The following is a 14,750-nucleotide window of genomic DNA, read 5'->3' as shown; positions in this document are numbered from 1 at the left end:
AGGAGTAACCAGAATTAAAACAATATGCTAAAATATTGCCTTAAAAGGTTTTTATATTGAAAATATTTGTATTTTGTAAAAAAAAAAAAAATCTCCAAATTTCCATTTTTTAAAATTAGGAAAATGGAAAAAAAAGAAATCAAGAATATTTCACCCCTCCCTATTTTCCCCCAGGTTTTCATATCTCTAGTATAAGCAAGGACTGCTCCATTTATTCAGAATCAGGAGAAATGAAGTGAATGGAACAATTCCAGCTTGTGCAGATCTCCATGTGTGCTTCAGAACCCTGCAGAGCTTTTGATTGAGAGAGTTATTTTAAAGGGTCTTCAGCTCCCCCATATTTTTTTGATAGTATGGCTATACACACATATATACTTCTGTTACTATGTCTGCAGTGCTTATAATCAGAAAAATATAAGGGGTAGTTTTTTGCGTAATTCTTATTTAAATCTACCTGACAGAAACCAGATGTGTGTCAGGGCATTTCATGTGACGTATGCAGTGCTCTTTGCCTTAATTGGCCTGACACAATGTGGTCTCTGAGAGGCATGTAATTAGCAAGGGTTTCTGTCTAAACAGAGCCCATTGGGACTGAGTCTATAGATAGGTTGCAGAGATTAAATTATTTCTGCAAGCAGAAATGTTTTTGCATTAGCATTTTTAATTAAACTGAGGATATTGAGAATTAATGTCTCAATAGGGCAGGAATGTATTATACATATGGGACTTTTAAAAAAATGTTTAGAACCAACTACAGTAGTTTACCAAATAGAGGGAGGTGCAGAGAGAAAAAGATTCTTCTGTAGCCCAGATCTGTTCCTGTAGCTACATTACACAAACTTTCACCCCTAATTTACTCTTCCTATCCAAGAACAAACAATATTTGAAATAGAATTCTGATCTGCATCACTTGATCATGCAGTCAGTTTTTTTAAAAAAATTTCTATAGAAACTTTTAGGAAAACCATATATAAGAACTGATGAAATGATCAATTCACATCCTCTGTTTTGAGAAAGCTGGAATCCCCATTGAAGTCCCCTGATTTTGAAAGCTTTAGTGATGGTCTATGAATTTCTGAACTGGAAGTGGAGGTATTATAATACCCCAATCCGTCTAATTTTTGAAATTATTATCATCAGTAAAACTGTCTATCAGGAAATAATCAGACACTTGAAATTCTTTTCCTGTTTATTTTGGCAAGGCTCAGGGCTCTACTTATGAATGTCTTCAAAGAAATTAACTTCATTGAAAATATTCAGATTTTTTTCAACATACCATATTAGAATGAATTTATAAACAACCCCCTCTGAAAAGACAGCTACTTAGAGGATTATCATTTTAGCCTATATATCTATAATAAAAGTTCACTTTCTCCTTGAATACATTTATATAAATATTTAATGACTTTATGTGGGAATTTTGGGTTTTTTTTAAATGCAGGCATTTAGTTTCTGCACTTTAATTTTCTGTACTTTAAATCAGTATACATTTTTAAAAATAATGTGACTTTTACTGTCAGAAAGACCTATAATTTGACTGAAAGGGCTATAGATTCAAAGGTATAATTCTAGTTTTTGCTTACTCTGATTTGGTTAAAAAATTTAGCTTTAATTTAAATGAACATTAAAGTAACCTCTGTTGGTTAATGTAAGCATGCATCCTTGGAAATAAATTCCAGTGACATTGGAAGATGTCTAAATGCATTTAATTGAGGAATTATCTATATAAATAGCAATAACATTACCACACACTTAAAATTATTTGAAAAGATTAACCAAACCAAGTTTTAGCTTTGATTTTTAAAATGTGTTCAACAGTTAATTCTTAGTTTGAATTGTAAACATAGTGGCAAGGCAGTTCTCTTTCCTGCGATGTAAGTCTGCCCCATTTTGCACATGCAGGATGAACAGAAGTCGAAAGGCTAACAAGAGAGAAGATGGCAGTGCTATGATGTCAGCATTGAGCCTTTATATGGAATCTGATATTATGGAGGAAGGGTAATTAGAGCTTTTAGCCTGGACACAGCTTTGAAGAGATGCAGTATGTGTGTGTACATGTGTGTGTGGGTGGCTGGGTGGGGGAAATGTGAAAATACGATTGGCTGTAGGAACCAAATTCTTGAAAAGTAGGACTCACTCTAGCATTATTACTTGTGACTATCTCTTAAAATGCTTACTCTAAAAAAAGAAGACTTTCTTTTCCAGGGTTCAAATTCCAGGGTTATAATTGAAAGCTCTGTGGGACTCTGACATGGACATGCAGTTCTGCTGTTCCATTCTCAAAATGTTTCAGTGGCACGTGCAAAATATTATTCTATGTAACAAGAAAAAAAAAAACCTGAGTTTGTCTTTATTTCCACATCTCTCATACATGTGCACTGAAATTATTTGCGAGTAAAAAGTATATGTTTGCTTCTTTGGAAAACTAGAACAAGCATACACAGGCACATTTCTAGTAGATACAGATGGCAAAGTAAAGCATAGGTTCTCAAAACTTCCTTTGTCTTTCACTAGTCCATCTCCCACAAGGGTATAAAAACCAGCCTATTATCATTATACAAAGAAAATAATGGAGGTGCAAGTTTATTTCCTTGCCTTTTTTTTACGTAGCATCCAGTGTCTCCTTATCTGTTGATTTGCTGGCTAGTTAGGCATTACTCAGCATGACCTACTCTCTGCTATAAATAGTGGCATTTTAAGAGAAATCTGCCATAATTGTTTTCAGTCAAATGAAGAATGCAAGAAAAATTATCTCACAGAAGAATGGAGAACTTATATTTTGCATAATGGGTATCTGAATCATATGAATATATGTATATGTGCATATATATATATATATATATATATATATATATATATATATATATTGCATAATGGGTAACTGAATCATATGAATATATGTATATGTGTGTGTGTGTGTGTGTATGTATGTATGTATGTATATATATATATATATATATATATATATATATATAGGTCTTTGGTTATTCGGGTCTTCTCCCACGTAAAATTGGAAGTGTCTTGGTGACGTTTCGACGAAGTCTCATTCGTCATCTTCAGGCTGGTGTTCTCAGCTTCATGCTTCCAGGAAGCACGAAGCCGAGAACACCAGCCTGAAGATGACGAATGAGACTTTGTCGAAACGTCGCCAAGACACTTCCAATTTTACGTGGGAGAAGACCTGAATAACCAAAGACCTACATACAAACACCCGCGAAAACCTGAGACTTCTTGCCTTGTGCTTGCAGTACAATGAACTTAAGTGGCCCAACTGCTAAGAAAATAAATCCATTAAAAAACATTTTTTTGTTGTAAAGTTATACTGAAATATATTTTTTAATGAAGTAAATAGAATTTTGATTGAAAGTATTCTTTTCCTTCTGAATGCTTTATCTGATTCCTTTTTTTCTTTCAAGTTTTGATATGGAAAAACTATGTCGCTTCACGATGTCTGTAAAGAAGAACTACCGTCGAGTGCCCTATCACAACTGGAAACATGCCATCACAGTTGCACATTGCATGTATGTTATTCTTCAGCACAACCACAGGACTTTCACAGACTTAGAAGTAAGTGTAGATCCCCCCCCACCCCAATATCAAATACAAACCAGAGGTAAAGGCTGCAGAAACCACTTTGAAAACAGGACAGCTTTATTTCAGGCCAGATTTGCTTTTTACAGGATCTGGCTGTTGAAGAATCCCCACCACAATTTCCCCAAACAATTTTTTTGCTCTTGGAGTGCAGCCTTTTCCCCACTATGCAAATAAACAGAAATAGTTTACCCATCAAGGCCTCTTAGGGCAATGTTTTCTCATGTAGGGCAACCTGCTGCCAAGACTTGCTTCGGGCAGTGTGGCTTTTATTTTTTCTTCTGTGACAATTGTCCAAATCAGAGTTCTGACACTGTCTTGTCCTTATAAACCAGATCTGTTTTACAGGATTAGTCTATTTTGCTTCAGAGTAACACCGTAATACTCTGAAGCAACCCATTTTATTTGGGCTTTATAGAAATGTTGACACATTTCTGATATAAATGAAACTGAGCCATGGTGGCACAGTGATTAGAATGCAGTACTCTGCCCACTGCCAGGATTCGATCCTGACCAGCTCAAGGTTGACTCAGTCTTCCATCCTTCCGAGGTCAATAATATTAAGACCCAGATCATTGGAGACAATATGGTGACTCTGTAAACCATTCGGAGAGTACTGTAAAGCATTAGTGGGTGGTATATAAGTGTAAGTGCTATTGTGAAATAGAAAATAGAGTCCAATGGATATCTTTGTAACAAATAGGTATCATATCTACAGTATATTCGCTCAACGAGATAAAAGATTAAGAAATGTATAGAATGAATGGCTTGGGATAATAAAGAATAACAGCACCAAATTAAGATTAACAGTCGAAACCTTTATTTATTTATTTATTTATTTTTTACAAGAGTAACAATTATAAAATTGAGTTTTAGAAATGAATCAATTCTATGAAAGACTGATCTATGATTGTGGGGTCCTTAGTGCTGTCTGTGCTTGGTGGTTTTCTTGCAGGCATTTCATTACCAAACTAGATAACATCATCAGTATTAATGAAGTGTGACTGTTAACCAAGAAAAACTGGGTATGGTCTTGTTTCTAATGATATTTCAAAACAATATGGAAAATACCCTAATAGTTTTTAAGTATTATTCTTTGGAAATGGAGGAAAGCATATGAAGTATAAACTCTCTTAGTTTCAGATGTCAAGCTTAGATTATTAACTGCCCTTCTGTATTCATCCATTGGGAGAATCTTAAGTGAAATTGATATTGATGTAAGGATGTTTGTAGTAGGAGATATTGTTACGAATTTCATATATCTGATAAGGATATTTTACATCATAATTCCTAGACATAATTCATTGTATTTTTTTCCTCCCTAATCTTTGTGCAAAATAAAAGTAGACCTTGCTTGTTTGTTATTTGTTCAGGATACCAGGTTGTTTGCCATAGGTCACAATCTTGTGCCTACTTTCTCTTATAACCTTTCCCTGTTTCCTCTCCCTCTTTGACATAATGTTACAAATTTTGCCTATTATTCTGGGTTTTTGGAAATATGCGTTGTTTTTGCAATATTACCCCAGTTTCAATTTCAGTTTACTTTTCCCCAATCACTTTCCCTGGGTTGCAGTAGAGAAAATGGGTTGGTTGCCTTCGAAATCCCAGCAGCCAATGCCAGATTTCCAGGGATTGGAATGCTGCATTTGTCTTTTCAGTGCTGGTGAAGGACATGCTTCATTGGACAGCTACTCTTATTTTATTCACCCGAGAGACCGGCTAAATGGCTTTAATGAAAAGGAATTAATTCAGCTGCCTTCAGAAGAAATAATAATTATGAAATGTTATGTTTTATTACTACACTGAATTAGCACAGTTCTCAGAGTAGAATTGCAGATTACCAGTATATTACAGGACTTCACTTATCCCATTAGAAGATCTTTTGTTCTCAGCCACAGCCACAGACAGTTATTTGAGATGGTACACAGGAAGCTGCATACCTCTATTCATGCAGTTTTTGCCCATTACTTTCTGGCATATCTGTGCTAATCCTCAAAGTATTCAATGAACTTTAGTTTATAGTTGTTGAATTGGAGAACTGGGGTTAACAGGTTAAGAACAAGTCAGGATATTAAATCAACTTCTCTGTTCCTTGATGACTTTCTGGTTACTGTAGCACATTATGAAAGATGAACACATGAATAATGATAAAGAATAAAGAATATTGGACAAAAATACATACATGGTTAAAAAAAATGTTAAAGCTGCATATAGATTATAAACCAGGAATATTTTTGTTAGGTATAATACCAGAAAAGTACCATAAGGGGAATTTGTATTTAATACTACATGTTTTGACAGCAGCAAGGATTGTATTTGCACAGTACTAGAAAAATGAGGAAACACCGAGAGAAGAAGATGTAATTAAAAAAAATAGATTGTTCAGAAATGGACAGACTGACATTAAAGATAAAAGAAAAAGAAGAGTATTTTTGAACATGGGATTTGTTTTATAAATGGTTGGATAATAGAGGTAGAAATTAGGAGCTGGAAAAGTATTATTATGTAAGCAAATTGACCCAGACAATAACTGTTCACAAAGCACTCATGTATGTTAAATGAAAATATATAAATAAACTGTTTTTTAAAAAAAAAGAATAAAGAAGCAACATGAAGATCTAACCGAACAAATATATTATTTAATCAATTTATACAAATAGTTGTTGGTTAACAATCATTTATTCAGCAACCAGCAACCATAAGAGCTGTGACGGCTCAGTGGTTAGAATGCAGTACTGCAGGTTATTTCTGCTGACTGCCGGCTGCCTGCAATTTGGCAGTTCGAGTCTCACCAGGCTCAAGGTTGACTCAGCCTTCCATCCTTCCGGGTAAAATGAGGATTCAGATTGTTGGGGGAAATATGTTGACTCTGTAAACTGCTTAAAGAGGGCTGTAAAGCACTGTGAAGTGGTATATAAGCCTAAGTGCTATTGCTATTGTTATTTGAAGTTATAACAGTATGAATGAGTGGTGTTTATGACTGGTCCTTGAAGTACCAGCCATCCCAGCACCCTTGCGCTGACATGATCATGATCCAAGTGCTTGGCAACCGGCTCATGCATCCCGCAATATACACTCACACAGCTTTTTTTGTCTTGAGGATCATGGCTGCAGACTCTGAGATTCCAGGGATCTCCATAGCATGTGTGTCCCTACAGAATACCCTCCTGCCCACAGGGCCACCTGTATACCCTCCATCCTCTGGCAGCAGCCACTGTGTGCCTCACTTGTACTGCAGCAGTCACTTTTGCACCTGCTGGTCTGCTTCTGGGTCTCTTGGGACTTGCAACTTCCTGTCAGTTTCTATTTGTTGGAAGCCAGGAGGAGTTGTGAGGAGGTTCTCACTTAATTACCCGTGATCCTCACTTAATGATGGCAAACAGGGACTGCCAGGATTGCCATTGCTAAGCTATGCTTTTCAACTGCATTGCTTAGCAATGGAAATTCTAGTCCCAGTTATCATGGTTAAGCATGATAACAGCTCTCTCACAATTGCAAATTTAGGGCAGCACACATTGGATTAAAACCAAGCTAAAACATAAACGTGATGAAATAATGACCAAAGACAAATCAACTCCAATAATAAAATGCATGAAATCCTAGTGACAGGCTCACTTAACCTCCAGATCCTTGGCCCAAGGGAAAATCCAGGTGTTCAATGATGTATAAAATGCTAACAAGGAAATAGTCATGTGTTTCTTGTATTATTAAACCAAGATACAAATATAGCTCAGACACCTGGTGAAGGTCTGGACCTTAGTTCTAGATTACTTGCAAAATAAACAGAAAATTACATTGTTAGTCCATGACTTCTCCCAGGTAGCTAACCTGGGAATTATTTTGAGGGTTTGCAAGAACTTCCTGAATTGGGAATCATCATCTTCATGTTTTATCTTGTGCAGTCCCCATAATTAGTTCTGGCAACGTGGGTGGCTACATTAATTAATTAAATAATTATCTTGTATATTATCTTGTCTGATGCAACTGATGATCTGGCTGAGTATAATAAATTACCGCCTATTTTTTAACTTTTTAAAATATATTTTTTATTAAAAGTTGTTATCTTAATATAAAACACAAATAGAATAAACTACCTCTTATGAACTCAACATGTTCAACATAGTGGCAGAATGTAACACTATAGGCTAATTGGCTGGGAATCATTGATATTTATTATATAGGTTATTAAGTCATCCTGTCTCCAAGTAGTTCACAAGCAAAAAGAAAATAGAATAACATGGTACCAAATCAGAAAATATAATCTTTAGGGGGGAAAAATGAATAATTAGAAAACCTAAACATATCTTTATTTTATCAGTACTGATTATTCATAATTCTAGCACTGCCAATCATTCCAGCTACAACAAATTCATTTCTGAATTATGTATTTTATATATTAATGGAATTAGTAAAGTGTCTGGCCTAGTAGAGAGTGACATCTAGTGGTCTAAATTTAATTTGAAGATTAACTTCCTGGCTGCTTATTTTTCTAGCGAAGGGGTCTTCTCGTCGCCTGTTTATGTCATGACCTGGATCACAGGGGTTATAGTAACAGCTATCTCCAGAAATTTGATCATCCATTGGCAGCACTTTATTCCACCTCAACCATGGAACAGCATCATTTTTCTCAGACAGTGTCTATACTGCAGGTAATTCATTGCTCTCCATTTTTATGGCTAAGATTTAGAAAACTAGAAGTAGCAAAGCTAACTGCAGGAAGTTTGTTTAGATTATCTACGTGTACATTTCCCTTTTTACTATGCAAATGGAAATCAGAAAGGAAAGGGGAAAGGAGTAAAAGAAAAAAAAGAGTGACTTCTGTCTCTTTTGATGCAGTAGAATACAAAATACAGTTAGTTGCCACTCAACGTTTTGCTTTAGACTCCTAGTAGATACAAATCATTTCTATAGCAACAAAGTTATTCTAGTCATCAAAACCTAAGATCAAACTCTTTTTTTTTTTTTGGTTCAAACAAAGTCCAAAAGTAATTTCTAGGTGGAAACAAGGTTTTCTGGATAAGTTCCTCTCTTCAGTTAATTTTGCCATCTCTGCCAACTTTGTTTCTCTTCAATTAATTTTGCCATCTCTGCCAACTCCATCACATTTTTCACCCTTTCTTTTATGGTGGGAATTGAACTAGCTTTCCATTTTTGTGCATATATAATAACAAAGTTCAAATTTTTCTTTCAAATTCTTTATCAAACGGTCCTTAAAGGAAAATGTCAGGTTTCAATTTTATATTTCATTTAATAATCTTCTGAATTGAGACAAAAATTTGTCCCAATATTTCTTTCCTTTTCACAAGTCTACCAGAGATGATAAAACATACCCAGTGGGAAGTGTTGATTTACCTTCTACTTTCATTTTATTGTGATAATAATAAAAATAACTAGGAACTGATTTAGGTGTTGTTTTGGCTTTTTGGCTTACACTCAAAACTTACAACAGACCCGTCACATGTTTTCAAAATTCCAACTCTGTTTACCACTATAAAATGTCCTAGGTACTTAAAGGTTCATGAATATAATGGTTTCTTTGAATGCATATAGATAAACCCAATGTCTTGTTTTAAGAGCTACTGTAGGCCCAATATAAACTTAAAACAAGGTTTAAATTAGTCACGGCAATATCCTTATATGCTTTCTTTTTTTCTAGCTGGAAGGCCACAATATTTTCTCTAATTTGAACTCCAATGAGTATGAACAGGTCTTGGAAATTATCCGCAAAGCCATTATTGCTACAGACCTTGCTCTGTACTTTGGAAACCGAAAGCAACTGGAAGAGTTACAACAAACAAGATCACTGAATCTTAAAAATCAAGCACATAGGTAAAATACAAGTGAATATTTATGGTTTGAAATCTCAATCATATTTCCTTGTTTTGAAGGCTAAATATTTAGCTTCCTGTATTTGGCTATACAACTAATCTAATATATAAAACGTTCTGAGGAATGTGCACTAACCCTCATAAAGGGAATCAATCAAGAGTTATTTTACTGTTGGTATATATATTCAGCAGTGCATTCAGGAACTTTCTGATAATTTTGAGTTTGGAGTATGGTTGTGCGGTGGTTAGAATGCAATATTGTGGCTAACTCTGCATTCCACTGCCAGGAGTTCGATCCTGACTGGCTCAAGGTTGACTCAGCCTTCCATCCTTCCAAGATCAGCAAAATAAGGGCCCAGATTGTTGGGGGCAATATGCTGACATTTGTAAACCACTTAGAGAGGGCTATAAAGCACTGTAAAGCAGTATATAAGTCTAAGTGCTATTGCTATTTACAGTGCTGCGATGTGTATAAGATTTAAGATTGAATTTTATATAAAATTGAACCCCAGAAGCATTCTGGAATCAATCTGTTCATCTTTTACATTGCACCATTTTATTTTGAAATGCTCCACTTAATAACCAAACAGGTTGAGTGTATTTATTTGTTAAGGTATGTATAGAGTTGGTTCAGGACAATATATATAATAATAAAAAACAGGGATGGCAAAAGTAAGCATAAATTATATAGTGTTGCCTGTTGAGATTTCCTTCTAGACTCTTTGATGGATCTGGATTACTTTATTCTATGCTATTTATTAATGCTTTTAAAAAAAATATTTATACATAGCAATTGTCATCAGTGCCACCCCTGTCCATTTTTCCCTTTTAACTGTGCTCATGATGGCCACTCTTCAAAATGGAAAATGCTGAATTATAACTGATAAAAGTAAAAGAGAAAACAAGACACCCAACAGCAATTGGTATTGCAATTTGGATCAATGCTCTGATAAAATTAGGTTAACAAAATGCAACTACATATGTGTATTTCACCTCATGAGAATGTCATTGGTTTTAAAGAATCTACCTCAATTTTTATAGCTTTGCTTGGCATATAACATGGACTTTATGGGAAATTATTTTTAGAGGTTATTAGTATAATAAAGTATTTTGCATAATAAATTAGATCTACAATAAGAATACAATTTTTAAGATCTTCGGAGATCTTAAAAAGATCTATACAACATCGGATTAATAAAAATCTATCAAAATCAATAAAACATCATACAGGTGAATATGAATCCAAGATTCAAGGATGTTTTATCACACAATCATTATTCTCTTATTTAACACTGGGCAATGTTAACTTGGGCAATGTTATGCTATAATATATTTGAGTTGGTATGAAGCTACAGTAACCACTTTTGTTGCTTTTTTATCTTCCCTTTCGACAGCTAATGACTAGTGTCTTTGGTGGTATGGTATGCCTTTGTGGCAGTATTTTTTCCAAACTAGATTTACCAGATGCCTTTATATTGTGAAAAGGCATCTGTTAGGTTCTTGAACGTTTTAATAGTATTAATTATCCTTAGCACTGAGTATGCTATTGTTTATTTTTTTCTTTGTGTTTTTATCTAAACTGATCTGTTTTACCTTTGAATCAAGATTTTTTTTTCAATATCAATTATTACTTATAGGATATATTTGAAAAGGCAAATAATTGTTTCAGCTACACAAGTTATTATATTCCAGGGATCGCGTGATTGGCTTGATGATGACATCTTGTGACTTGTGTTCTGTGACAAAATTATGGCATGTTACCAGACTGACAGCCAATGATATATACGCAGAGTTTTGGGCTGAGGTTTGTGCATTTCATCATTGATTCATTTCCATATCTATCAGTAGACACTTGCACAGAAAATTAAGATTGATTGGATTATTGGAACTATTGGTGTTATTTGTGTATTTGTTTGTTTGTAATTGAGTGGTCACCTGGCTCCAAACAACTCTGAGCAGCTTGTGTTTTAAAAGCAGGAACAATAAATAAAAAAAGAAAGAAACAGTTCATAGACACCAAGTGTTTCTGCATAAGAACTTAATGTTTGTTTTCAGAATTCTGTCTTTTTTCTCCATTATATATTTAATAGCTTTAATTTTTATTATTGGGAGCTGAATAATTAAGAAATAAATGAATTTATTTTTCTTTCAGGGTGATGAAATGAAGAAGTTAGGTATTCAACCTATACCTATGATGGACAGAGATAAAAAAGATGAAGTTCCTCAGGGTCAGGTGAGTCTAAAGTAGGTTTTGAATAGATTTAATTTGGATATATGTATCCATTATTTAAATATTGCTATGTTTGCTTTTTGCTTTTCATTATTTTTTTTAAAAAAAAACAGAATAATGTAATAAACTCTTCATAATTCTCAATAGACTAAACATCATTTTATTTATTAATTTTTATGCCACCTATCTCCCCAATAAGGCAACACTTTTTTCAGTGTTAATGTGCTGATTTGGTGATACTATTAAACAATTAAATGATCCAAATTCCTTATCCTTAAAAATAGTGAAAGTAAAAGGAAAGCCTATATTTATTAATTATGAACAACTAGGCATATCTGGAATTCTAATATGATCCCTTGTAAAATGCAGTGTTAGTTATTGATTTGGCGTGAATAATATTCATCCCACAAATCCAGAGCTATAAAAAAAAGAACATCATTATTATTATTATTATTATTATTATTATTATTATTATTATTATTATTATTATTATTATTATTATACAAGGAAAAAGGGGGATTTAACATACATTTAAGAGTTGTGGTGGTACAGTGGTTAGAATGCAGTACTGCAGGCTACTTCTACTGACTGCCGGCTGCCTGCAATTTGGCAGTTCAAATCTCATCAGGCTCAAGGTTGACTCAGCCTTCCATCCTTCTGAAGTCAGTAAAAATGAGGACCCAGATTGTTGGTGGCAATACGCTGACCCTGTAAACCACTTAGAGAGAGCTGTAAAGCACTGGGAAGCTGTATATAAGTCTAAGTGCTATTGCTATTTGTAAAATATAGTGAGAATATATGAGAGTCTGTTAGCAAAGGAACTGTTGCAAATTTTGAGTTGAATAATATTTGTCTAATAGTATTTTGATTTCTGATTTTTTTTCAAGATTGGGTTCTATAATGCTGTAGCTTTGCCCTGCTATAGTACACTTGCACAGATCCTCCCTCCCACAATACCACTCCATCGAGCATGCAGGTAAATATAAATTTGATTTGAACAGTCAACTGAAAACCCTTAAATAATCTTACTTCTACATAAGGAGGGATATTAAATGATTATTTCTACTTAAAAACTCTTCAGAACTGTAAAGAAACTGAGAAGAGGGATGTGTTGTATATTAGGTGCAATAGAATAATAGAGTTGGAAAGGCTATTTGCTTTAAAAGAGAGCCTCATAATTTCTTTAATTTTACCAATAGAAGAGAATATATGTAACTCAGAGTTGAACTATGGAATATGTGGTGGTCTCTGAGCTTGGATGTTTGCTTGCTCATGTTTCTGGGCACGGAACATGTTACCTAGTCTAGAGAACCAATCTAGAACTAAGGATAAATTTCAGTTATTAGTTAGAACAATTAATCAATGAACAATTTGCCTCCAGAAGTTGTGGGTGCTCCAACACTGGACGTTTTAAAGAAGAGATTGGACAACCATTTGTCCAAAATGGGATAGCCTTTCCTGCTTGAGCAGGGAGTTGAACTACAAGACCTCCCAGGTCCCTTCCAACTCTTCTTATTCTGTAACAAAATGTCTGCAAGCAAACAATCAATTGCTAATAATCATTATGTTTTGGCTATCATCTGCCCCTTTGGAATCCTGATTGCTCTTCTTGTTGTTTTACATTTCTAAATAAAAAATGGTAGTGAATTCATTAATCTACCTTCATAGTTCTGTTCAGAGGTGATGAAAGGGAAATACAAGGCAAAGAAACTTAAATGTATGCAACATTAGTAGATTAGTAATCACAAAGCAATGCTGATGATATTTTGTGGCCATGGTAATGAGATTACTACATCCCGGGGAATAAAGGCACAGTTTTTCAACTTAATATTAAACCTTCAGTAATTAACAATACAGTTGCCATCCTCCCCAAATTGAAAGCCCAGATATGAGAGCTCAACGGTCACAGTCTGCCTCTGTGAAGGAGGAGCTTATATCAGATGAAATCATGACATCCCCTTTTATAACTGTTTCTTGTATACTGATACATCAATAAAATATGTGAAAAATGAGTAATTTTTCCTTTCTCTCCAGGGAAAATCTCAAACAATGGGAAAAGGTGATACGAGGGGAAGAAGCTTATGGATGGATACCCTCCCAATCCAGTAATTCTGACTCAGAATCTTTCCCTGTGAAGATTGTTGACTGATCCACATTTAAGGCTTTTTATTCCACAATTTTTAGCCTTTTAAAAGGATAAACTCTGCAAATACACAAACTGTGGGAATGCTGAGTGCAAATTTCTTTTCCTCGATGATACAATGTGAACACAAGATTCAAGTATTCAAGCAAAAGTCGGCTTGTAAATATAAAAGACTGGCTTTTTAATAGGCTATTTTGCTGAGGCCTTAATTTCAAAATGATTGGGCTGGGAAGGCTAACCTAGGCTTGGTTTTAAATTGTGTCTTTGTGGTAAAGAGGTTTCACTGGTACTTTTGCATACTCTTACACAATACTGTGATTGGCTTAAATACCAGGTTCACCTGGGAAGTCTAGACTGTAATAGGACATTTCCACACTGATAGGGTAAATGTTTTTGTTTGATTTTTGAACTCCAGAAGAAAATCTCTGGGGGCAGAAACTATCACTGAGTTTACAGTACTTGAATTTATCTTGCTGCAAATGGGAGGTTTAATTTCCAGATACTAGACTTCAAAAGCATCACGAAGCAACTATTTTATTGCACCCATTAGATGTTGGGAAAAATATATCAGTGTTTCTTTAGTGATTTTGTAATTTAGGTAAAATGTCCATTTCTACCCTGGAAACAGAATATTTACCTCTGGTTGTAAGTATCACATTAGGTACCTGAAAACCCATCTTTTTAACCCTAGTAACAGTAATGGGTTGAATTTCAAATGTGGTAGCCTAAATCTGTCAGGAAAAGCTAGTCATTGTTTAAACAAATATTACAGATGGATGCCTCCAAATCCCAGCTAGTTCACAAAAAATAGAACCTTCCGGACATAGTCATAATCTCCAGAAGTCATAATGGTACTTACATGTTCTTAGTAGCTTCTGTGTTGCCCATTAGCACTAGGTGGGCTCTGTTCTACCTTTCACTTTGAATCTCCATTTACCCAAAAACCTTTAAAACAAAT

General features: G+C 34.5%; 1 protein-coding gene across 11 annotated transcripts in view; it reads left to right on the top strand.

Moving 5' to 3' along the window:
• The window catches only part of PDE10A (phosphodiesterase 10A), a 125,749-nt gene extending 111,767 nt beyond the window's left edge, over positions 1-13,982 (top strand). For 7 of the 11 annotated variants that reach the window (XM_087882876.1, XM_087882875.1, XM_087882874.1 and 4 more), the window contains 8 exons: positions 1,903-1,998; positions 3,417-3,567; positions 8,085-8,240; positions 9,248-9,420; positions 11,112-11,223; positions 11,572-11,652; positions 12,537-12,625; positions 13,684-13,982. In XM_087882876.1, the coding sequence (XP_087739002.1) occupies positions 1,903-1,998; positions 3,417-3,567; positions 8,085-8,240; positions 9,248-9,420; positions 11,112-11,223; positions 11,572-11,652; positions 12,537-12,625; positions 13,684-13,798 (973 nt within the window). In that variant the 3' untranslated portion in view covers positions 13,799-13,982. The remainder of the gene's footprint in view (positions 1-1,902; positions 1,999-3,416; positions 3,568-8,084; positions 8,241-9,247; positions 9,421-11,111; positions 11,224-11,571; positions 11,653-12,536; positions 12,626-13,683) is intronic. The other 4 variants (XM_060692322.2, XM_087882877.1, XM_060692321.2 and 1 more) reach the window with 1 other exon arrangement.
• The last annotated feature ends 768 nt before the right edge of the window (positions 13,983-14,750 follow it).

Source organism: Pantherophis guttatus, chromosome 1 (assembly GCF_059756535.1).
Source record: "Pantherophis guttatus breed Tessera chromosome 1, ASM5975653v1, whole genome shotgun sequence".
Taxonomy (NCBI): Eukaryota; Metazoa; Chordata; class Lepidosauria; order Squamata; family Colubridae; genus Pantherophis; species Pantherophis guttatus.
Note: the sequence above shows the minus strand (reverse complement) of the source record. Positions and strands in the feature narration are given on the sequence as shown.